At 44.6% G+C, this 25,725-nt stretch overlaps 1 protein-coding gene across 1 annotated transcript in view; it reads left to right on the forward strand.

The window, feature by feature from the left end:
• Nucleotides 1-25,725, forward strand: part of TAF1B (TATA-box binding protein associated factor, RNA polymerase I subunit B) — a 98,892-nt gene that overhangs the window by 68,268 nt on the left and 4,899 nt on the right. Inside the window, exons 9-13 of the mRNA XM_038772829.1 lie at nt 8,594-8,741; nt 15,595-15,772; nt 16,562-16,608; nt 20,846-20,936; nt 25,364-25,434. Coding sequence (XP_038628757.1) covers nt 8,594-8,741; nt 15,595-15,772; nt 16,562-16,608; nt 20,846-20,936; nt 25,364-25,434 — 535 coding nt within the window. The remainder of the gene's footprint in view (nt 1-8,593; nt 8,742-15,594; nt 15,773-16,561; nt 16,609-20,845; nt 20,937-25,363; nt 25,435-25,725) is intronic.

Genomic DNA, 25,725 nt, shown 5'->3' on the forward strand with positions numbered 1-25,725 from the left:
CAACAACAATAATAATAATAATAATAAATAATAATGAAATAATAATGAAATAATAATCCTCTCCCCCTCGTCCCCCTCTCCATCCCCCCATCTTACCTCCTTCCCTTCCCCACAGCACCTGTATATATGTATATATATTTGTACATATTTATTACTCTATTTTGCTTGTACATGTCTATTCTATTTATTTTATTTTGTTAGTATGTTTGGCTTTGTTCTCTGTCTCCCCCTTTTATAATAATAATAATAATGATAGCATTTATTAAGTGCTTACTATGTGCAAAGCACTGTTCTAAGCGCTGGGGAGGTTACAAGGTGATCAGGTTGTCCCACGGGGGGCTCACAGTCTTCATCCCCATTTTACAGTTGAGGGAACTGAGGCCCAGAGAAGTTAAGTGACTTGCCCAAAGTCACCCAGCTGACAAGTGGCGGAGCCGGGATTCGAACCCATGACCTCTGACTCCAAAGCCCGGGCTCTTTCCACTGAGCCACGCTGCTTCTCCATCTTTTAGATTGTGAGCCCACTGTTGTGTAGGGACCGTCTCTATATGTTGCCAACTTGTACTTCCCAAGCGCTTAGTACAGTGCTCTGCACACAGTAAGCGCTCAATAAATATGATTGATGATAATAATAATAATGATGATGATGGTGGTGTTTGTTAAGCGCTTACTCTGTCCCAAGCACTGTTCTAAGCACTGGGGTAATAATAATGATGGCATTTGTCAAGCACTTACTATGTGCCAAGCACTGTTCTAAGCACTGGGGTAGGTAAAAGGTAATCAGGTTGTCTGAAGTGGGGCACACAATCTTAAGACACAAGCAGCGCGGCTTAGTGGAAAGGGCACGGATTTGGGAGTCAGAAGGTCATGGGTTCTAATCCCACCTCCGCCACTTGTCTGTTGTGTGACCTTGGGCTAGTCACTTCACTTCTCCGTGCCTTCACCTCATCTGTAAAATGAGGATTGAGACTGCAAGCCCCTCATGGGGAGGGATTGTGTCCAACCCGATTTGCTTGTATCCACCCCAGCGCTCAGTGCAGTGCCTGGCACATAGTAAGCGCTTAACAAATAATAATAATAATAATAATAATAATAATGATGATGATCGCATTATGTTGCCAATTTGTACTTCCCAAGCGCTTAGTACAGTGCTCTGCACACAGTAAGCGCTCAATAAATACGATTGATGATGATGATGATGATTTGTTAAAGCACTTACTATGCATAAAGCACCGTTCTGAGCGCTGGGGAGGATACAAGGCGATCAGGTTGTCCCACGTGGAGCACACAGTCTTAATCCCCATTTTACAGATGAGGAAACTGAGGCACAGAAAAGTTAAGTGGTATTTGTTAGGCACTTACTGTGTATCAAGCTCTGTACTAAGCGTCGGGGTGGATACAAGGTAATCAGGTTGTCCCACGTGGGGCTTACAGTCTTAATCCCCATTTTACAGATGAGGAAACTGAGGCACAAAAAAGTTAAGTGGTATTTGTTAGGCACTTACTATGTATCAAGCTCAGTACTAAGCGTTGGGGTGGATACAAGGCGATCAGGTTGTCCCACGTGGAGCACACAGTCTTAATCCCCATTTTACAGATAAGGAAACTGAGGCACAAAAAGTTAAGTGGTATTTGTTAGGCACTTACTATGTATCAAGCTCTGTACTAAGCGTTGGGGTGGATACAAGGTAATCAGGTTGTCCCACGTGGGGCTTACAGCCTTAATCCCCATTTTACAGATGAGGAAACTGAGGCACAGAAAAGTTAAGTGGCATTTGTTAGGCACTTACTATGTATCAAGCTCTGTGCTAAGCGTCGGGGTGGATACAAGGTAATCAGGTTGTCCCACATGGGGCTTATAGTCTTAATCCCCATTTTACAGATGAGGAAACTGAGGCACAGAAAAGTTAAGTGGTATTTGTTAGGCACTTACTATGTATCAAGCTCTGTACTAAGCGTTGGGGTGGATACAAGGTAATCAGGTTGTCCCACATGGGGCTTACAGTCTTAATCCCCATTTTACAGATGAGGAAACTGAGGCACAGAAAGGTTAAGTGGTATTTGTTAGGCACTTACTATGTATTAAGCTCTGTGCTAAGCGTTGGGGTGGATACAAGGTAATCAGGTTGTCCCACATGGGGCTTACAGTCTTATCAGGTTATCCCACATGGGGCTTACAGTCTTCATCCCCATTTTACAGATGAGGAAACTGAGGCACAGAAAAGTTAAGTGGTATTTGTTAGGCACTTACTATGTATCAAGCTCTGTACTAATCGTTGGGGTGGATACAAGGTAATCAGGTTGTCCCACATGGGGCTTACAGTCTTCATCCCCATTTTACAGATGAGGAAATTGAGGCACAGAAAAGTTAAGTGGCATTTGTTAGGCACTTACTATGTATTAAGCTCTGTACTAAGCGTTGGGGTGGATACAAGGTAATCAGGTTGTCCCACATAGGGCTTAATCCCCATTTTACAGATGAGGAAACTGAGGCGCAGAGAAGTGAAGTGACTTGCCCAAAGTCACACAGCTGACAATTGGCGGAGCCAGGATTTGAACCCATGACCACTGACTCCAAAGCCCGCGCTCTTTCCACTGCGCCACACTGCTTCTCTAGTTACCCTCCCAATGACCACCCCTATGAGATCCGTTCCCAAATGTCCATCTCCAGCCCCGATCTCTCACCCTCTCTGCGGTCTCGCATTTCCTCTCGCCTTCTGGACATCTCTCTTCCCCTTCTAGACCGTGAGCCCGCTGTTGGGTAGGGACCGTCTCTATATGTTGCCAACTTGAACTTCCCAAGCGCTTAGTACAGTGCTCTGCACACAGTATGCGCTCAATAAATACGATTGAATGAATGAATGAATGAATGAATGAATACTCGGATATCCTGGTGACACCTCGACTTAACACGTCCAAAACAGAGCTCCCTATCTACCCCTCCAGACCGAGTCCTCCCGGATTTTCCCATCACTGTAGACAGCGCCACTCTCCTTTCTGTCCCTAGCGTTATCCTTGCCTTATCACGCTCATTCCACTCAACGGAAAGAGCCCGGGCTTTGGAATCAGAGGTCATGGGTTCAAATTCCGGCTCTGCCCAACTGTCGGCTGGGTGACTTTGGGCAAGTCGCTTCACTTCTCTGGGCCTCAGTCTGTAAAATGGGGATGGAGACTGTGAGCCCCCCGTGGGGCAACCCAATCACCTTGTAACCTCCCCAGCGCTTAGAACAGTGCTTTGCACATAGTAAGCGCTTAATAAATGCCATTATTATTATTTTTATTATATCTATCACCAGATCCTGTCAGTTCAACCTTCACAACGTCGCTACAACCCACCCTCCTCTCTCCATCTAAACTGCTGCCACGTTAATCCAAGCACATATCCTGACCTGCCTCGATTACCGTATCAGCGTTCTTGCCGACCTCCCTGCCTCCTGCCTTTCCCCGCCCCAGTCCATACTTCCCACTCTGCCGCCTAGATCATTTTTCATCATCATCGTCATCATCATCAATCGTATTTATTGAGCGCTTACTGTGTGCAGAGCACTGGACTAAGCGCTTGGGAAGTACAAATTGGCAACATCTAGAGACAGTCCCCACCCGACAGTGGGCTCACAGTCTAAAAGGGGGAGACAGAGAACAGAACCAAACATACTAACAAAATAAAATAAATAGAATAGATATGCACAAGTAAAATAACTACGTTTTCCACAAAAACGTTCAGTCCCCGTTTCCCCACTCCTCCGGCGGTTGCCCATCCACCTCCGCATCAAACAGAACCTCCTTTACCGTCGGCTTTAAGGCACTCGGTCACCTTGCTCCCTCCTCCCTTATCATCATCATCATCGATCGTATTTATTGAGCGCTTACTGTGTGCAGAGCACTGGACTAAGCGCTTGGGAAGTACAAATTGGCAACATCTAGAGACAGTCCCTACCCAACAGTGGGCTCACAGTCTAAAAGGGGGAGACAGAGAACAAAACCAAACATACTAACAAAATAAAATAAATAGAATAGATATGTACAAGTAAAATAACTACGTTTTCCACAAAAACGTTCAGTCCCCATTTCCCCACTCCTCCGGCGGTTGCCCATCCACCTCCGCATCAAACAGAACCTCCTTTACCGTCGGCTTTAAGGCACTCGGTCACCTTGCTCCCTCCTCCCTTATCATCATCATCATCAATCGTATTTATTGAGCGCTTACTATATGCAGAGCACTGGACTAAGCGCTTGGGAAGTACAAATTGGCAACATCTAGAGACAGTCCCCACCCAACAGCGGGCTCACAGTCTAAAAGGGGGAGACAGAGAACAAAACCAAACATACTAACAAAATAAAATAAATAGAATAGATATGTACAAGTAAAATAACTACGTTTTCCACAAAGACATTCAGTCCCCGTTTCCCCACTCCTCCGGCGGTTGCCCATCCACCTCCGCATCAAACAGAACCTCCTTTACTGTCGGCTTTAAGGCACTCGGTCACTTTGCTCCCTCCTCCCTTATCATCATCATCATCAATCGTATTTATTGAGCGCTTACTGTGTGCAGAGCACTGTGCTAAGCGCTTGGGAAGTACAAATTGGCAACATATAGAGACAGTCCCTACCCAACAGTGGGCTCCCAGTCTAAAAGGGGGCTGCTCTCCCGCTACAACCCACTTTACTCCTCTGATGCCAACTTACTGACTGTCCCTTGATCTTGTCTAGCTTGCCGCCGACCTCTCGCCCCTGTCGTTGAACGCCCTCCCTCTTCGTATCTGACAGACGATGACTCTCCCTACCTTCAAAGCCTTAATGAAGGCCCGCCTCCTCCATGAGGCCTTCCCTGGCTAAGCCCCACTTTCCTCTTCTCCCACTTGCCCCAATTGGCCCCCCTTTTCAACCCCTCCTTGCAGCCCCACGACACTTACGTTCACATCTGTAATTTATTTATATTCACGTCCGTCCCCCCCTCTGGACTGTGGGCCAACTCTCTCTTATTGTCATATTTTACCCTCCCAAGCGCTTGGTATAGGGCTCTGACACAGTAAGCGCTCAATAAATACGATTGAATGAATGAATGAATGAATAACTTTCTCCCCTTTCTAGACTGTGAGCCCGTTGTTGGGTAGGGACTGTCTCTATATGTTGCCAACTTGGACTTCCCAGGCGCTTAGTCCAGTGCTCAGCACACAGTAAGCGCTCAATAAATACGATTGAATGAATGAATGAATGTTGCCAACTTGGACTTCCCAAGCGCTTAATACAGTGCCCTGCACACAGCGCTCAATAAATACGATTGAATGAATGAATGAATGTTGCCAACTTGGACTTCCCAAGCGCTTGATACAGTGCCCTGCACACAGCGCTCAATAAATACGATTGAATGAATGAATGAATGTTGCCAACTTGTACTTCCCAAGCATTTAGTGCAGTGCTCTGCACACAGTAAGCGCTCAATAAATACAATTGAATGAATGAATGAATGAATAAATACGATGGATTATATATTTATCCAGGGTCAACTGCCGTGGGAGAGATACCAAGGGGGAGAGGAGGGAAGAGGATTGCTAGCGGGATATTCAAGATTTGCGGAAGGGTGTCTCCTTCCCCACCCTCGTTGTTGGAAGGAAGCGGTCACTGAATAACCGTCCCTTTCCCTGCTGGGACAGGGATGGAGTTTGAGGATTTGACGTTATACGGTTTCCTGAATTATCAATCAGTCAATCCTATCTAGAAGGATAGGCGAAGCAGCGCGGCTCAGTGGGAAGAGCACAGGCTTTGGAGTCAGAGGTCATGGTTTCGAATCCCGACTCTGCCACATGTCTGCTGTGTGACCTTGGACAAGTCAACTTCTCCGAGCCTCAGTTCCCTCATCTGTAAAATGGGGATTAAGGCTGTGAGCCCCCCGTGGGACAACTTGATCACCTTGTATCCCCCCCCAAGCGCTTAGAACAGTGCTCTGCACATAGTAAGCGCTTAACAAATGCCATCATTGTTATTATTATTTAGGAGGTATAATCAGCAGAGCTAGACACGGCAGAAACCTCTTCGAAGAAATGAATCACTCTTCGCTCCCCGGCTTTGGGTCTCCTCATTCCCTTAATGCGCGAATGGTGACTGAAGATAGTCGAAAATGAAAAATAGAAGACAGCCTTGGCATTTGACCCTTCACGTCACATCTTCTAGTGTGACGCCCTCGTTGCCCTAGGAAAATTCAAGGACTTCCTCAAATCGGTAGTAGCACAAAGGAGAATCCAAAGGAGGACCAGGCATTGAGGATAATCAATGCAACAAGGCAGGAAAGGCGTACGTTGCATATGCGGGATGTAGACGGAAGTGTCTGTCGCGTTTTCGTTTGGTTGGTCCCAACTGCAGATCCTGATAAATTCTTACCTTGAGTAAAATCGACTTTGAAACCCGAAAGACGATTTTATATGCATTTGAACAGTCGTGGCAGGACGCCTCGGTCCAAATACTGCTGGTACTAATCATTATTATTATTAAGTGCTGTCCAGTAGTTTCCCATTCGTAGTGACTCCGTGGATATATTCTCTCCAGAACGTCCCATCCCCTGCCGTAATCCGCAGTCTTTCCTTCTTTCGTTATCGTTGTAATGATCTCTATAAATCGAGAAGCGGTGTGGCTCAGTGGAAAGAGCCCGGGTTTGGGAGTCAGAGGTCATGGGTTCTAATCCCAGCTCTGCCTCTCGTCAGCTGTGTGTCCTTGGGCAAGTCACTTAACTTCCCTGCCTCAGTTACCTCATCTGTAAAGTGGGGATTAAGACTTTGAGCCCCACGTGGGGCAATCTGATTACCTTGTATCTATCCCAGCACTTAGAACAGTGCTTGGCACATAGTAAGCGCTTAACAAATACCACTATTATTATTATTATTATTATTATTATTATTATTATTATTATTATTATTATTATTCTTATCATCCATCTAGTTGCCGGTCTGCTTCTTCCACATTTTCCCTGGACTTTTCCTAGCATTAGTGTCTTCCCTTGAGAATCAGTCCTCCTGATGAAGTGTCCAAAATATGCTAATCTAAGTCGAGTCATTTGGCCTTCCAAAGACCACTTGGGTTTAACGTGCTCTAAAATCCATTTGTTTATCTTTGGGGCAATCCATGGTATTCGCAAAAGCCTTCTCCATCATCATCATCAATCGTATTTATTGAGCGCTTACTATGTGCAGAGCACTGTACTAAGCGCTTGGGAAGTACAAATTGGCAACATATAGAGACAGTCCCTACCCAAAAGTGGGCTCACACATTTCAAAAGAATCGATGTTCTTTAATACCTTCAGACTATTTTTACTCATCTTAACATGTGACTGTATCTATTTTCAGTGGGAACCTTCCGTTGTTTGTTTTAAGTTGTCTTTAACCAATATGAACGTATTACTTACATAAGAATTAGTAATTAAGTAATAGGTACTAGTAGTAATTAAATAGTAGTAATTAAGTAGTAGTAATTAAGTAGAATAAGTAATTAAATAATTACTTCATAAGAAGAATTCTAGACTACCTTTAGTATTTAGGGGCTTTGGGGAAAAATTTTCAATGTTGTCTCAACAATGATTTGTTTAAAGAATGTGGGATCAGAGAAGCAGCGTGGCTCAGCAGAAGGAGTAGGGGTTTTGGAGTCAGAGGTCGTGGGTTCAAATCCCGGCTCCGCCAATTGTCAGCTGTGTGACTTTGGGCAAGTGACTTCACTTCTCTGGGCCTCAGTTCCCTCATCTGTAAAATGGGGATTAAGACTGTGAGCCCCACGTGGGACAACCAGCTCACCTTGAATCCCCCCCAGTGCTTAGAACAGTGCTTTGCACGTAGTAAGCGCTTAACAAATACCATTATCATTATTATTATTATTATCTGTTGTACGGTGCTCTGAGTAAGAAACGTGGCTTTTTCTTCCTCACCACAGTGCTACCTGCTCTTGAGGAAAACTCCTGCCTCAGTGTTTTTATGAAGAAATTGGAACAAATAATATTTCCACCTGTGTTTGGGGCTTGATCCTGCCAGTGAGGAGGAGGAGCAGTGGTATTTATGAAGCAGTGACTATGTGCAGAGCACTGTACTGAGCGCTGGCAATTGGGCAGGCTCCTTGTCCCTTGGGCGGCTCACAATCGAAAAGGAGGACACGCATTGCTTATGTGAGAAATGTATATTTTAGCTGGGCCCCATTATCAGAAGGTTGCTTGGAGAAGCAGCGTGGCTCAGTGGAAAAGAGCCCTGGCTTTGGAGTCAGAGGTCATGGGTTCAAATCCCGGCTCCGCCAACTGTCAGCTGTGTGACTTTGGGCAAGTCACTTCACTTTTCTGGGCCTCAGTTCCCTCATCTGTAAAATGGGGATTAAAACTGTGACCCCCCCGTGGGACAACCTGACCACCTTGTAACCTCCCCAGCGCTTAGAACGGTGCTTTGCACATAGTAAGCGCTTAACAAATACCATCATCATTATTATTATTATATGGGATAATGACAGCAATCGGGGTGTTTGTTAAGCAGATTTTAGAAACCCAGTGGTTTGGGACGATGTAAACAGGCTGTCGTAAGCAGCTGAATTAAAATCACATTTTGTCAACTTCTTTTGTTTTTCAGACTTGGCCTACTTACGAAAACATCTACCAAAAGGTGATCAAACTTGCCACGTTTTTAGATTTGCCACGTTTTCCAGATATTACTGAAAACTCCTTTCTCCATCCAAACATCCTGTGTATGAAGTACCTGATGGAAGCCAATTTACCTGGTAAGACTGGTTTGCGTTTGGGCTAATTTTGCAACAAGAACCTGAAATAGTATCACTGGGAGCGCTTAGAACAGTGCTTTGCCCATAGTAAGCGCTTAGCAAATGCCATCATTATTATTATTATTATTATTATTTATAGCCTATTCCTTCAGTGATATGAGACAGGCAGCTTATGACAGCCAAATTCTCCCAAAGCCACGTATAATTTTCGATTCATGTGGGAAGGTCATTCGGAATATTTTAGAACATCTCGCTTTTCATCGCTTTTTCACTAATGACTTCATGGAAGTGTTGAAAAATTTTCAAAATGATCTCTTACTTTTTACTTTTACTGAGTGCCTCTCCCATTCCTTGTAATGTGATGTTTCTGCCCAAGCGCCCAAGTTCTGGCCAGAGAACTGTTTATATATTAGAGAAAAGCACGGAATGGAATTGATGAAATCTGCCTTATACTTGTGCGAATTTAAATTTTTGCTCCTTATCAAATACAGCTACACTTCTTTTGTTTAGCATCTCATTACCTGCGCACAGTAAGCGCTCAATAAATACAACTGAGTGAATGAATTTTAAAGTACTGAAGAGAGAATTCAACGTTATGGTGGATATGATAGCTTAAATTCACTTTGTTGTGCCTGTGGATTGCTACATTTATTCATTCATTCAGTCGTATTTATTGAGCACTTACTGTGAGCAAAGCACTGTACTAAGCACTTGGGAGAGTACAGCATAACAGCAGACATATTCCTGCCCACAGTGAGCTAACAGTCTAGAAGGAGAGACAAATATTAATATAAAGTCATTCATTCATTCATTCGTATTTATTGAGCACTTACTGTGTGCAGAGCGCTGTACTAAGTGTTTGGGAAGTACAAGTTGGCAACATATAGAGACGGTCCCTACCCAACTGTGGGCTCACAGTCTAGATATATAAATAGATAAATAAATAAATTACAGATATCTATGGATATATTCACACCTATAGACCATCCTGCACTATTTTGAAACAGGGACAATGATAAATTAGTGTACTGTGGTTTGATAATAATAGTAATAATAATAATGATGGCATTTATTAAGTGCTTACTACGTGGAAAGCACCGTTCTAAGCGCTGAGGAGGTTACAAGGTGATCAGGTTGCCCCACGCGAGGCTCACAGTCTTCATCCCCATTTTACAGATGAGGTAACTGAGGCACAGAGAAGTTAAGTGACGTGCCCAAAGTCACACAGCTGACAGCTGGCAGAGCCGGAATTCGAACCCATGACCTCTGACCCCAAAGCCCTGGCTCTTTCCACTGAGCCACGCTGCTTCTAATCCCTTATCACTTACGAGCTCATGTTGGCATTTTCCTATTGAGATCACTTAGTCCCTTTAAAATGTTGACAGTACACCATTAATTGGCCAAAATAAAATAGGCACCTGTATTCCTTCCTGACCAAAACTTTCAGTAGTGGAAATGAGATTATTATTTTTTAAATAATGAAGAAGATTGCTGAAAACTAAGCGAATTACTAGAACGGTAATGGCTTGTGATGGGTGAAGAGAGAAGGTTTTTTTTTTTTCAGTTTAAACATGATAAAATGTGGTTATCAGGTCATGAAATCGTAATAAAGAAAACAACATTAAAGTGATACCGTATAAGGTTTCTGTTGTTAGGCTAGAGCAGACTCAACTGAGGGTTAACAAGAATGGCATTAACTCCTTTGAGGCGGTTGGTGTAGTGAGACAGTCTAAAAAGTATTCACTTTAGACCTGATTCAGAATATAGCTAGACCCAGGAAATGTGGCTGGAATCCGCTGATGTAATCGATTCCTGAGTTTCTCGCTAAACTGGAAATGTGGGAAATTCAGGACTTCGGTACCTGCAAAAAATACCGCGCTGATACCCGAATAAACAGTCTTAAAGATGTGATTTTCTTTTGAAATCCGTAAAAGGAAAAGCAGGAGGCCTTCTCCGCTGGGGTCTCCCACCACGTTTTAACCAACATCACCTCCGATTTAAACTTAGCCCCCAGTCCCAACAACCTGTCGGGTACAGTGCTAAGCGCTTAGTACAGTGCTCTGCACACAGTAAGCGCTCAATAAATACGATTAATTGATTGGTTGACAGAACTGGTCCTTCAGGCCAAACCTCATAAACGTCAACAACATCAACGTTACTCCTCCTGATCGTAACAAAATGAAGGCCTGCAAAAGCCTCTCTAGGGATTAGCGATCAAACAGCAGGGCCTAGTGGATACTGCGTGGGCCTGAGAGAGGGATCCGGGTTCAAATCCTGACTCCACCACTCCTCCGCTGTGTGACCTTGGGTAAGTCACTTAACTTCTCTGTGTTTCCTCAGCCGTAAAATGGGGGATTAAGATTGCGATCCCTACGTGGAACAGGGACTGTGTCCAAATTGATTAGCTTGTCTCTACCCCTGCTCTTAGTACATTGCCTGACGCAACAGTGCTCTGCACATAGTAAGCGCTTAATAAATGCCATTATTATTATTAAGTGCTTCCGTACCATTAAAAATAAAAATCGAACCAAAAAAAAACAGCAAGCAGGGGAGAGTTACCAAGGCTCAAGTGATCCAGGGCCACCACCAAACTAAAGGCTTTTACACATCTAGGCATTAAGCTTGTGTAGATCAGGGAATGTGTCTCCCAACTCTGTTGTGTTTTACTCTCCCAAGCCCTTAGTACAGTGCTCTGCACACAGTAAATGCTCAATAAATATCATCGACGAGCATCTCCGAAAAATCACTCCGGTTCCGTACAAGTGCCGTAGCCGCATTGAAGAGTTCAGTGGATCCACCACATCATCACCAGCCCAAGTGGGGTTCCTGCGCATATGAAAAAAATCCATCGTCAAGGAGGACCTGAAAAGACCCGAAAAGCTGGCCAAAATGAGCAACGTGGCCCGGAGGAAGTAATAATAATAATGATGATGGCATTTGTTAAGCGCTTACTATGTGCAAAGCGCTGTTCTAAGCGCTGGGGAGGTCACAAGGTGATCAGGTCGTCCCACGGGGGACTCACAGTCAATCCCCATTTTCCAGATGAGCGAACTGGGGCCCAGAGAAGTGAAGCGACTTGCCCAAAGTCACACAGCGGACAGTTGGCGGAGCTGGGATTTGAACCCATGACCTCGGACTCCCAAGCCCGGGCTTTTTCCACTGAGCTGCACTTCAACATCTATCTCTCCCTCTAGACTGTGAGCTTGTTGTGGGCAGGGATTGTGTCCGTTTATTGTTGTATTGTCCTCTCCCAAGCGCTTAGCTTGGGAATCAAGAGTGCGAGCCCCCCGTGGGACAGCCTGATCACCTTGTAACCGCCCCAGCGCTTAGAACAGTGCTTTGCACATAGGAAGCCCTTAATAAATGCTATTATTCATTCATTCATTCAATCGTATTTATTGAGCGCTTATTGGGGGTTCCATGCCCAAACCCTCCTCCGTGAACTGTGAAACCCCTGTGGGACGGAGACTCTGTCTAACCCGATTTGCTTCTATCCACCCCAGCGCTTAGTACAGTGCCTGGCACATCGGAAGCACTTAACAAATATAATAATTATTATTATAAAGGCTTTACTCCAACTTCACTCCGCAGCAAAATCCAGGATGAATAGAAGCAACTCCATTCATTCAGTCAGTCGTATTTATTGAGCACTTACCTCCGTCCCTTCCCCACAGCACCTGTATATATGTTTGTACATATTTATTACTCTATTTATTTTACTTGTACCTATCTATTCTATTTATTTTATTTTGTTAGTATGTTTGGTTTTGTTCTCTGTCTCCCCCTTTTAGACCGTGAGCCTGCTGTTGGGTAGGGACTGTCTCTAGATGTTGCCAACTTGGACTTCCCAAGCGCTTAGTACAGTGCTCTGCACACAGTAAGCGCTCAATAAATACGATGGATTGATTGATTGCAGAGCACTGTACTAAATGCTTGGAAGCAGAGAAGCAGCGTGGCTCAGTGGAAAGAGCCTGGACTTTAGAGTCACGGTTCGCGGGATCAAATCCCGGCTCCGTCAATTGTCAGTTGGGCAAGTCACTGCACTTCTCTGGGCCTCAGTTACCCCATCTGTAAAATGGGGATTAAGCCTGTGAGCCCCCTGTGGGACAACCAGATCACTTTGTAACCTCCCCAGCGCTTAGAACAGTGCTTTGCACATAGTAAGCGCTTAATAAATGCCATCATTTTTATTATTATTGGAAAGTACAATTCGGCAACAGATGGACACAATCCCTACCCGGTAATGATGGTATTTGTTAAGTGCTTACTATGTGCCAGGCACTGTACTGAGCGCTGGGGTGGATAGAAGCAAGTCGGGTTAGACACAGTCTCTGTCCCACACAGGGCTCACACTCTTAATCCCCATTTTCCAGATGAGGTAACTGAGGCCCAGAGAAGTGAAGTGACTTGCCCAGGGTCACAACCAGCAGACAAGTGGCTGAGCCGGTTTTAGAACCTATGACTCACAGTCAAAGTTGGAGGGAGAACAGATATTGAATCTCCATTTTACCAGTAAGGAAACTGAGGCCCGAGAAGTGACTCACCCAAGGCCGCACAGCAAAGAAGTGGCTGAGCCGGGATTAGAACCCGGGTCCTCTGATTCCCAGGCTCATGCTCTTCCCAGTAATAATAATAATAATGGTATTTGTTAAGCGCTTACTATGTGCCAAGCACTGTTCTAAGCGCTGGGAATGATACAGGGTGATCAGGTTGTCCCACGGGGGGCTCACAGTCTTCATCCCCATTTTACAGAGGAGGGAACTGAGGCTCAGAGAAGGTAAGCGACTTGCCCAAGGTCACACAGCAGACATGTGAGCCCACTGTTGGGTAGGGACTGTCTCTATATGTTGCCAACTTGTACATCCCAAGCGCTTAGTCCAGTGCTCTGCACACAGTAAGCGCCAATAAATACGATTGATTGATTGATTGCCGTGGCGGAGCTTGCCCATGGTGCTTGCCAAATTGTGCAGAGAGGTAGCAAACCATCAAATGTTAGCCTGGTTTCCAGCAGAAATATTAACTATGGCATTTATTAAGCGTTTAATATGTGATAAGCACTAGAATAGATTCAAAGCAATGCGGTTGGACACAGGGCTCATGAAGCTCACAGTCTTAGCTCATCCCCATTTTACAAATGAGGAAACCAAGCGCTTAGTACAGTGCTCTGCACATAGTAAGCGCTCAATAAATACGATTGATGATGATGATGGTGACCCAGAAAGGTCTAGCGACTTGCCCAAGGTCACACAGTAGCCTGAGACTCGAACGCCGTTGGGTAGGGACCGTCTCTATGTGTTGCCAACTTGTCCTTCCCAAGCGCTCAGCACAGTGCTCTGCACACGGTAAGCGCTCAATAAATACGATTGAATGAATGAATTCAGGTCCTCTGACTCCCGGGCTGTGCTCTTTCCATTAGGCCACACTACCTCCCCTGAAACATCAAGTAAGATCCATACCAAGCTGAAAGACAATAAGGCTCTGAATTTTTTTTATGGTGGTGTATTTCTCATGTGAGATTATGAGATTATTATTTGTGAATGTTCTATCTCTTAAAGTGGATCTAACATTTTATTTTTATCCAGTGAAAACCAAGCTTAAGAATCTGGAAAACATCTTTCACCGCATTGCCCTTCCAGTACTACGATCCTTCTTAAAATTTTGCCCCTACTTTTTGTACTTTGTTTTTCTGCCCACAGTGTTCATTCATTCATTCATTCAGCCGTATTTATTGAGCGCTTACTGTGTGCAGAGCACTGTACTAAGCGCTTGGGAAGTACAAGTTGGCAACATCTAGAGACGGTCCCTACCCAACAGTGAGCTCACAGTCTAGAATTCATTCATTCATTCAATTGTATTTATTGAGTGCTTACTATTGAGTGCTTACTTTTTAGACTGTGAGCCCCTTTAGACTGTGAGCCCACTGTTGGGTAGGGACTGTCTCTATATGTTGCCAACTTGTACTTCCCAAGCGCTTAGTACAGTGCTCTGCACACAGTAAGCGCTCAATAAATACGATTGATGATGATGATGATGTGTGCAGAGCACTGTACTAAGCGCTTGGGAAGTGCAAGTTGGCAACATATAGAGACGGTCCCTACCCAACAGTGGGCTCACAGTCTAGAATTCATTCATTCATTCAATCGTATTTATTGAGCGTTTGTTTACTGTGTGCAGAGCACTGTACTAAGGGCTTGGGAAGTACAAGTTGGAAACATATAGAGACAGTCACTAACCAACAGCGGGCTCAAAGTCTAGAATTCATTCATTCATTCGATCATATTTATTGAGCGCTTACTGTGTGCAGAGCAGTGTACTAAGCGCTTGGGAAGTACATGTGGGCAAGATATAGAGATGGTCCCTACCCAACAGCGGGCTCACAGTCTAGAAGGGGGAGACAGACAACAAAACGAAACATATTAACAAAATAAAATAAGTAGAATAGTAAATATGTACAAGTAAACTAGAGTAATAAATCTGTACAAACATATGTACAGGTGCTGTGGGGAGGGGAAGGAGGGGGCTCATTCATTCATTCAATCGTATTTATTGAGCGCTTACTGTGTGCAGAGCACTGGACTAAGCGCTTGGGAAGTACAAGTTGGCTCAGTCTGGGAAGGCCTCCTGGAGGAGGTGAGCTCTCAGTAGGGCTTTGAAGGGAGCACTGTTGACAACATTAAAGGCAAAGTTGATTTATAATAATGAGTTCTGGTACTTTAGCGAGTTCTATGCCAAATTTGATTTTTTTTCCTTCGAGAAAGCTTTTCCCTAAAGTTTGAAATACCGTTTTTATAATTCAGCGTATTCAGATGTGCTAGACAAGTGAACGCGTTTAAACTCTTTAACTCTCTACCAGATGAACTGCATGACTGGACCTCCCAAGTGGTAAAGATTACCAATATAGGAGACGTGAATTTTTTGACGTTTGATCCGATAGCAAAAATTGCCAAGACTGTGAGATACGATGTTCAAGCTGTAGCCGTCATTGTAATCGTGTTGAAAATCCTCTTTTTATTGGATGATAAATCCGAATGGTGAGTATACACCTATCTTTTGTTCATATTTGGTTGGGTGTAAGGCCCTGACATGCTAAATTTGTACACCTACACTTTAAAATCTAAATTAATTGAAAACGTACTACGGTCAAGCTGTAGCCATCATTATGATAGTGTTGAAAATACTCTTTTATTCAATGATAAATTTGAATGGTGAGCATGCACCTATTTTTTGTCTGTGTTTTGTTGGGTGTAATATTTTATCATGCTAAATCTGTACATGCACACTTGAAAATTTAAATTAATTTAAAATGTATTTTTGTTGATTATGTACACTGAATGGAAACCACTTTAGGCTAAAAAGACAAAAAGGGAATCCGATTTACCATACAAAGTCGAGGCTGTTAGAGATTTTATTTTGGCTTTCTAGTGTATCTATTTGGATTCTGGTTATTAGAGATGCTGGTGAGCTCAAGCTTAGCGATTTCAGGCATCCTTTCTCTATAAAGCAGAAAATAACTCTGCAGTCGATCTTAGGTATTTAGAGCGAGCAGCGTACTCTCCATTCAAGTACTTTAGCATCTCTTTTCAAGCGCTTAGTACAGTGCTCTGCACACAGTAAGCGCTCAGCAAATCCGATTGAATGAATGAATCTCTTTTCGAATGTATAGTTATAATTTTAGAAAAGGACGCTTTACAAAAATGAAGATACATTTTATCCGTTATGGTGTCAGAAGTTTTAGGTTTGCATTTTTGTTTCGGAATTCTCCAGCCTCTAAAACTGGGTTTTCCAGATGAGCGGTAAATTTCATGATAATATATTTTCAGGTCTCTATCCAGGATTGCTTCCAAAAGAAATGAAGAGAACAAAACAGGTACTGGTCCTTGCTGGTGGGATTTGTACTTCCCAAGCGCTTAGTACAGTGCTCTGCACATAGTAAGCACTCAATAAATACGATTGACGATTTCTTTTATTTTTTTTTCTTTAACTGTATTGGTTGAGCGCTTACTCTGTGCTAAGCCCTGTACTAAGCTTGTGCTAAGTGGGGTAGATTCAAGCTAATTCATTCATTCAATGAGGTTGGATACAGGCCGTGTCTCTCATGGGGCTCACGGTCCTAATCTCCATTTTACAGATGAGGTAACTGAGAGAGACACACAGAAGTGAAGTGACTTAATGATGGCATTTATTAAGCGCTTACTATGTGCAAAGCACTGTTCTAAGCGCTGGGGAGGTAACAAGGTGATCAAGTTGTCCCACGGGGGGCTCACAGTCTTAATCTCCATTTTACAGATGAGGCAACCGAGAGAGGCACACAGAAGTGACTTAATGATAGCATTTATTAAGCGCTTACTATACGCAAAGCACTGTTCTAAGCGCTGGGGAGGTAACAAGGTGATCAAGTTGTCCCACGGAGGGCTCACAGTCTTAATCCCCATTTTACAGATGAGGGAACTGAGGCACAGAGAAGTGAAGTGACTTGCCCAAAGTCACACAGCTGGCAATTGCCAGTGCTTAGAACAGTGCTTTGCACATAGTAAGCGCTTAATAAATGCTTTAAAAAAAGAAAATTGTTGTAGCCGGGGTTTGAACTCATGACCTTCGACTCCAAAACCCAGGCTCTTTCCACTGAGCCATGCTGCTTCCCGACTTGCCCAATGTCACCCAGCGGACAAGTGACGGAGCTGGAATTAGAACCCAGCTCCTTCCAACTCCCAGGCCCGGGCTCTTTCCGCTAGGCCACTCTGCTTCTCACATGAAATCCTAATTAATAATAATAATAATAATAATAATAGCATATATTAAGCGCTTACTATGTGCAAAGCACTGTTCTAAGCGCTGGGGAGGTTAACAAGGTGATCAAGTTGTCCCACAGAGGGCTCACAGTCTTAATCTCCATTTTACAGATGAGGCAACCGAGAGAGGCACACAGAAATGAAGTGACTTAATGATAGCATGTATTAAGCGCTTACTATGCGCAAAGCACTGTTCTAAGCGCTGGGGAGGTAACAAGGTGATCAGGTTGTCCCACGGAGGGCTCACAGTCTTCATCCCCATTTTACAGATGAGGGAACAGGCATAGAGAAGTGAAGTGACTTGCCCAAAGTCACACAGCTGGCAATTGCCAGTGCTTAGAACAGTGCTTTGCACATAGTAAACGCTTAATAAATGCTATAAAAAAAGAAAATTGGCGTAGCCGGAATTTGAACTCATGACCTTTGACTCCAAAACCCAGGCTCTTTCCACTGAGCCATGCTGCTTCCCGACTTGCCCAATGTCACCCAGCGGACAAGTGGCGGAGCTGGAATTAGAACCCAGCTCCTTCCAACTCCCAGGCCCGGGCTCTTTCCGCTAGGCCACTCTGCTTCTCACATGAAATCCTAATTATTAATAATAATAATAATAATAGCATTTATTAAGCGCTCACTATGTGCAAAGCACTGTTCTAAGCGCCAGGGAGTTTAACAAGGTGATCAAGTTGTCCCACGGAGGGCTCACGGTCTTAATCTCCATTTTACAGATGAGGGAACTGAGAGAGGCACACAGAAGTGAAGTGACTTAATGATGGCATTTATTAAGCGCTTACTACGTGCAAAGCACTGTTCTAAGCGCTGGGGAGGTTACAAGGTGATCAGGTTGTCCCACGGGGGGCTCACAGTCTTCATCCCCATTTTACAGATGAGGGAACTGAGGCACAGAGAATAATAATAATAATGACATTTATTAAGCACTTACTATGTGCAAAGCACTGTTCTAAGCGCTGGGGAGGTTACAAGGGGCTCAGGTTGTCCCACGGGGGGCTCACAGTCTTCATCCCCATTTTACAGATGAGGGAACTGAGGCACAGAGAATAATAATAATAATGGCATTTATTAAGCGCTTACTATGTGCAAAGCACGGTTCTAAGCGCTGAAGTGAGGTGACTTGCCCAAAGTCACACAGCTGGCAATCGGCGGAGGCTGGATTTGAACCCGTGACCTCCGGCTCCAAGGCCCGGGCTCTTTCCACTGAGCCGCGCTGCTTCTCATCATTTTAGAACCGGGCTATCTCTACGAGAGTTTATATTCACTCTCTAAGAGTTTGAAGGACGATTAATAGGAGGTTTTCACATAGTATCTAAAACCGATCCTGAATACGGCTTCCTGATTCCACACTTAGGGCAAGGTCGCCATTCTGCACCCTGCCAACAAATGCACACAGTAAGCGCTCGATAAATCTGATTATTAATAATAATTTGTTTATAGATTTATTTATATTTAATGTCGGTCTCCGCCGCTAGACCGTGAGCTCGTTGTGGGTGGGGAATGTGTCTGCTTCATTCATTCATTCAATCATATTTATCGAGCGCTTACTGTGTGCAGAGCACTGTACTGAGCGCTTGGAAAGTACAAGTCGGCAACATATGGGGACGGTCCCTACCCAACACAGCCTAGTTATATTGTACTCTCCCGAGTGCTTAGTACAGTGCTTTGCACGCAGTAAGTGCTTAATAAATCCAGTTAATTGTTCACCTATTCATTTATTTATATTACTGTCCGTCTCCCCCTCTAGACTGTGAGCTCGTCCGATGGTATATCATACTCTCCCAAGCGTTTAGTACAGTAAGCGCTCACAAATATGATTAATAATACTAATAAAAATAATGAAGTGGGAGATGTTTTGCATACTCTATCCCTTCCCCCCACCCCATCGCAAGCCCCAACAAGTCCGGCTCATAATCACACTCCTTTCCCAGGAGGAAGAAAGGAAAAAGAGAAAGCAGCGTACGGTTTTATGGTCTGCCCCGTCCCCAGAAGAAGCAGGGTTCAGAGACACCATGAAAAGCCCCTCACCACCGAACCCTCGCCCACCTCCTGCCTCTGGCCTGGAACGCCCTCCGTCTTTATATCCGACAGACAATTATTCTCCCCGCCTAAGCGCTTAGTACAGTGCTCTGCACACAGTAAGCGCTCAATAAATACGATTGATTGATTGATTCAAAGCCTTTATATTAAAGGCCCACCTCCTCCAAGAGGCCTTCCCCGACAAGCCCTCCCTCCCGCTTCTTTATTCGTCGTCCCTCCCAGCCCCACAGCACTTACGTACATATTTATTTATATTATGTCTGTCTTCCCCTCTAGACTGTAATCTCACTGTGGGCAGGGGATGTGTCTGTTGTAATAATAATAATAATAGTAACATTTGTCAAGCGCTTACAGTGTGCAAAGCACTGTTCTAAGTGCTGGGGTTGATACAAGGTGATCAGGGTGTCCCACAGTCTTCATCCCCATTTTACAGATGAGGGAATTGAGGCCCAGAGAAATGAAGTGACTTGCCCAAAGTGACAAGTGGCGGAGCCGGGATTAGAACCCAAGCCCGGGCTCTTTCCAATGAGCCACGTTGCTTCTCATCGTACTGTTATAGTGTCCTCTCTCCATCCCCCCCATCTTACCTCCTTCCCTTCCCCACAGCACCTGTATAAATGTATATATGTTTGTGCATATTTATTACTCTATTTATTTATTTATTTTACTTGTACATATCTATTCTATTTATTTTATTTTGTTAGTATGTTTGGTTTCGTTCTCTGTCTCCCCCTTTTAGACTGTGAGCCCACTGTTGGGTAGGGACTGTCTCGATATGTTGCCCACTTGTACTTCCCAAGCGCTTAGTCCAGTGCTCTGCACGCAGTAAGCGCTCAATAAATACGATCGATTGATTGATTGATTGCTCTGCACACAGTAAGCGCACAATAAGTACGATTGACTGACTGACATTAACAAGAAAGAGAGGTGTTTTGACGAGATTGGGGTGCTCAGCTTGATTCTCTGGGAAGGTTTTATAGCCGGGTCCGTTGGCTATTCCAGCTTCCCGTTCTGCAGTCGCCCCTCTTCTCCTCCAGACGAATGGATGTGTAGTCCAGGTTCAGCGAGTGCACTGAAAACAGCATTCCATGAAGTCAGAAGCTTTCATGAAATTGATAAACATGAGATCTCCGTATTTTTTTTTACTAGCCACACTGAGAGGATATTTCATGCAGGGAAGCCCCATTTCCGAGAATCTCCCACTGCGTGAGGCCTGTGTATGTGGTGATTTCCGGGTCACTGATTTGGGATGTATTTTCTTTTCAGATAAGCCCTGCTTTGATTTCAGAAAGTGGTACAACCTCATGAGGAAAACGATGGACGAGAAGCAGAAAAAATTAGAGGAAGCCAGGGCAAGGTACGTGGCCTTTTCTGAGGCACTCTGTCCGTTTTTCTGTAATAATAATAATAATGACATTTATTAAGCGCTTACTGTGTGCAAAGCACTGTTCTAAGCGCTGGGGAGGTTACAAGGTGATCAGGTTATCCCACGGGGGGGCTCACAGTCTTAACCCCCATTTTACAGATGAAGGAACTGAGGCACAGAGAAGTTAAGTGACTTGCCCGAGGTCACACAGCAGGCAGTTGGTGGAGCCAGGATTTGAACCCGTGACCTCTGACTCCAAAGCCCGGGCTCTTTCCACTGAGCCACGCTGCTTCTCTACAGATATAGGTCGTGTATATGGATGCTAAAATTGTATGTTTTATACATTTAATTAATCTTCTAGACTGTGAGCCCGCTGTTGGGTAGGGACCGGCTCTATGTGTTGCTGACTTGTACTTCCCAAGCGCTTAGTCCAGTGCTCTGCACACAGTAAGCGCTCAATAAGTACGATTGATTGATTGATTGATTTAATTAATATGGAGAGTAGCCTTTGACCAGAAACATTAGCTTATCATATTTCTTTTTACCTCATAAAATTTTCATCAGCCTCATCCACATGTACCGATGTCAGTTCCTCCCCCACTCTCTTTCTTCACCTCCCCGTGCCACAGAAAAACACAAACTTTGCCTTCGGGTCTTCCGTAAACAAAAATAGAAGTAGGTGTCAAATTTACCTTTGACCTACTGTTTTATATTTTTAAAGGTTTGCTGCCAGCTTTTAGTTAGAGTTTTCTTGGTACCTCCTAAGACTGGATATGTGCTTATGTTTCCATGTTTACCTGCTTGTACATTCCTTGGGGCGTATTAAAGCTCAAGCCTTTTGGGCTTTTTAAGGCCAAAATTCACCTCCTTCTGCCCATCTCAGAGAGGATTTCAACTCTACCTCTGCTTGGATAACTGTCTTCCCCGACACTGCTGAGATGACTTTCCTTTCAGCAGTAGCAGTGAGGAAAGTGAGGCAGGGAAGGGTGAGATGTGGAAAGGAGGAAAAATTCACTGTTAAGACAGTTGCAGTGAAATCTCCCTGACTGCAGCAGGTAGGGGATCTGAAATAGTAGAAGTAATAATATTTATTGAGTACCTGGGGAAGTACAGCCAGAGCAAAAGATTCGTTACCTGACGAGGAGGAGTTTACAGTCGAACGGGAGAAACGGTCATTCATTCATTCATTCAATCGTATTTATTGAGTGCTTACTATGTGCAGAGCACTGTACTAAGTGCTTGGGAAGTACAAGTCGGCAACATATAGAGACGGTCCCCACCCAACAATGGGCTCACAGTCTAGAAGGGGGATTCATTCAATCGTATTTATTGAGCGCTTACTGTGTGCAGAGCACTGTACTAAGTGCTTGGGAAGTACAAGTCGACAACATATAGAGACGGTCCCTACCCAACAGCGGGCTCACAGTCTAGAAGGGGGAGACAGACAACAAAGCAAAACATGTAGACAGGTGTCAAAATCATCAGAACAATTAGAATTATAGCTATATGCACATCATTTGCAAAATAAATAGACAGGATGCTTACAAATAGAATAGCAAGAAGAACAAGGATCTGAATATGCATAGGCACATAATTGCTGAGGGTGGGTAATCAATCAATCAGTCGTATTTATTGAGCACTTAATGTGTGCAGAGCACTGTACTAAGTGCTTGGGAAGTACAAGTTGGCAACATACAGAGACAGTCCCTACCCAACAGTGGGCTCACAGTCTAAAAGGGGGAGACGGAGAACAAAACCAAACTTGCTAACGAAATAAAATAAATAGAATAGATATGTACAAGTAAAATAAATAAATAAATACATAGAGTAATAAATATGTACAAACATATATACATATATACAGGTGCTGTAGGGAAGGGAAGGAGGTAAGATGGGTGGGATGGAGAGGGGGATTAGCGGGAGAGGAAGGAAGGGGCTCAGTCTGGGAAGGCCTCCTGGAGGAGGTGAGCTCTTAGTAGGGCCTTGAAGGGAGGAAGAGAGCTAGCTTGGCGGATGTAAGGAGGGAGGGCATTCCAGACCCGGGGGAATTATATGCAAAGCACTGTTCTAAGCGCTGGGGGGGGATACAAGGTGATCAAGTTGTCCCACGTGGGGCTCACAGTCTTAATCCCCATTTTACAGATGAGGGAACTGAGGCTCAGAGAAGTTAAGTGACTTGCCCAAGGTCACACAGCAGACACGTGGCGGAGAAATATAGAAAGCCCTGGAGTGGTCGTTGAGTTAGTGTATTGGAAAGTATTTGGGAAAGACTTGCTGGAGGAGATGGAATTTTCGGAGGGCTTTAAAAATGGGAAGGGCTGAGATCTGGTGGATTTGGGAAGGGAAGGAGTTCCAGGCCCAGGGGGACAGTGGGAGCAAGGGTTAAGATGTGGTTGAATCGGGAGCAGGGTACAATTAGAAGATGATCTTGGGAGGAGCAAAGAATGCCAGGCAGCCACGTAGCAGGCGAAGAGCACCGATACCGGCGCCCCACAGAAAACAGGCGGAGCACCTTAAAGCCGGTGGTAAGGGAGTTTTCTTCGGCATTGATTGAACATCTCTGGGGAATGGAGAGCAACATTACAGGAAGATGATTCAGAGAGCATTGCAGAGTATGGACTGAGAGGGGAAAGGCTGAAGGCAGGGAGACTAGTGAGGAGGGCCTAGGGCCTATCAATAAAATAAGCTCTTTGAGAGCAGGGATTGAACCTACCAACTCTATTGTCTTCTCCCAACAGCTTAGTACAGTGCTCTGCACACAATAAACGCTCAGTAAATACCATTGATTGATTTGCCGAGGGGCAGCCGTGAGCGAGCCCGAGAGTGGAAGTTGGACTACTTCTCGCTGAAGAGTAGCAGTTGGGGTTTGAGGCCCAAACCTGCAGGATCACGTACCTCGCTCTGCTCTTTTAGCGGTGGGGGGGATCTACAGCTAACTGAGCCCCCGACACATAATAATAATAATAATAATGTTGGCATTTGTTAAGCGCTTACTGTGTGCAAAACACTGTTCTAAGCGCTGGGGGGGATACAGAGTGATCAGGTTGTCCCATGTGGGGTTCACAGTCTTAATCCCCATTTTACAGATGAGGTCACTGAGGCTCAGAGAAGTTAAGTCACACAGCAGACATGTGGCGGAGTGGGGATTCGAACCCATGACCTCTGACTCCAAAGCCCGGGCTCTTTCCACTGAGCCACGCTGGGACACATGGCCGACACCGAAGGCGGGAGTGGATCCAGAGAGTCTTATCGAGCCACACCTGGATTTAGCAGCCAGATTGGAGGCTGGAAAGCCGTCCCGAGCACGAGCCGCCGCATCCATTATTAAGCACGTCTCGTATCATCCCTAAAATTGTTCGGGTGGATGCCGTCGGGCTGAGCAGCGGGCCGTACGGAGAGAAGCGTAGTGGATGGAGCACTTGCCTGCGAGTCAGAAGGTCGTGGGTTCTAATCCCGGCTCTGCCACTTCTCAGCCTTGTGACCCTGGGGAAGTCACTTCCCTTCTCCGGGCCTCAGTGACCTCATCTGTAAACTGGGGATTGAGACTGTGAGCCCCACGCGGGGCAGGGACTGTGTCCAACCCCATTTGTTTTTCATTCAGTCGTATTTAGTGAGCGCTTACTGTTTGCACTGTACTAGGCATTTGGGAAGTACAAGTCAGTAGAGAAGCACCGTGGCGCAGTGGAAAGCGTGCAGACTTGGGAGTCAGAGGTCGTGGGTTCTAATCCCGCCTCCGCCTCAGCCGCTGTGTGCCTCTGGGCAAGTCATTCAGCGCTTAGAACAGTGCTCTGCACATAGTAAGCGCTTAACAAATGCCATCATTATTATTATTATTATTATAGAGACCGCTCCGATCCCAACAATGGGTTCACAGTCTAGAAGGGGAGACAGACAACAAAACAAAACATATAGACAGGTGTCAAAACCATCAGAGTAAATACAATTATAGCTATATGCAAGTCAAGTATATCTATATGCACATCATATAAAAAAATAATAGTGATGGCATTTATTAAGCGCTTACTATGTGCGAGGCACTGTTCTAAGTGCTGGGGAGGTTACGAGGTGATCAGGTTGTCCCACGGAGGGCTCACAGTCTTAATCCCCATTTTACAGATGAGGTCACTGAGACAGAGAGAAGTTAAGTGACTTGCCCAAAGTCACACAGCTGACAATTGGCGGAGCGGAGATTTGAACCCATGACTTCTGGCTCCAAAGCCCGGGCTCTTGCCACTGAGCCACGCTTTTTCATATATGCTTGTACCCACCCCAGCGCTTAGTACAGTGCTTAGTGCTTACTTACAGCGCTTAGTACAGTGCTCGGCACATAGTCAGCGCTTAACAAATGCCGCGGTTCTTACTACTAGTATCCCTTTTCATCATGTTGATTTTTTTTCTTTTTCTTTTTTTACCTGAAGGTACCAGTGGAAAAGCGAAAAGCCTTTGTATTACTCAGCCAAGGAAAAAGCAACAGTTTGCAAAAGGAGACGTGAGTAACAGTAACAACAACAATTTTCATTCATTCATTCATTCATTCAATCGTATTTATTGAGCGCTTACTGTGTGCAGAGCACTGTACTAAGCGCTTGGGAAGTACAAGCTGGCAACATCTAGAGATGGTCCCTACCCAACAACGGGCTCACCGTCTAGAACGGGGAGACAGAGAACAAAACAAAACGTATTAACAAAATAAAATAAGTAGAATAAATATGTACAAGTAAAATAAGTAAATAAATAGAGTAATAAATACGTACAAACATATATACAGGTGCTGTGGGGA

Source organism: Tachyglossus aculeatus, chromosome X1 (assembly GCF_015852505.1).
Source record: "Tachyglossus aculeatus isolate mTacAcu1 chromosome X1, mTacAcu1.pri, whole genome shotgun sequence".
Lineage (NCBI taxonomy): Eukaryota > Metazoa > Chordata > Mammalia > Monotremata > Tachyglossidae > Tachyglossus > Tachyglossus aculeatus.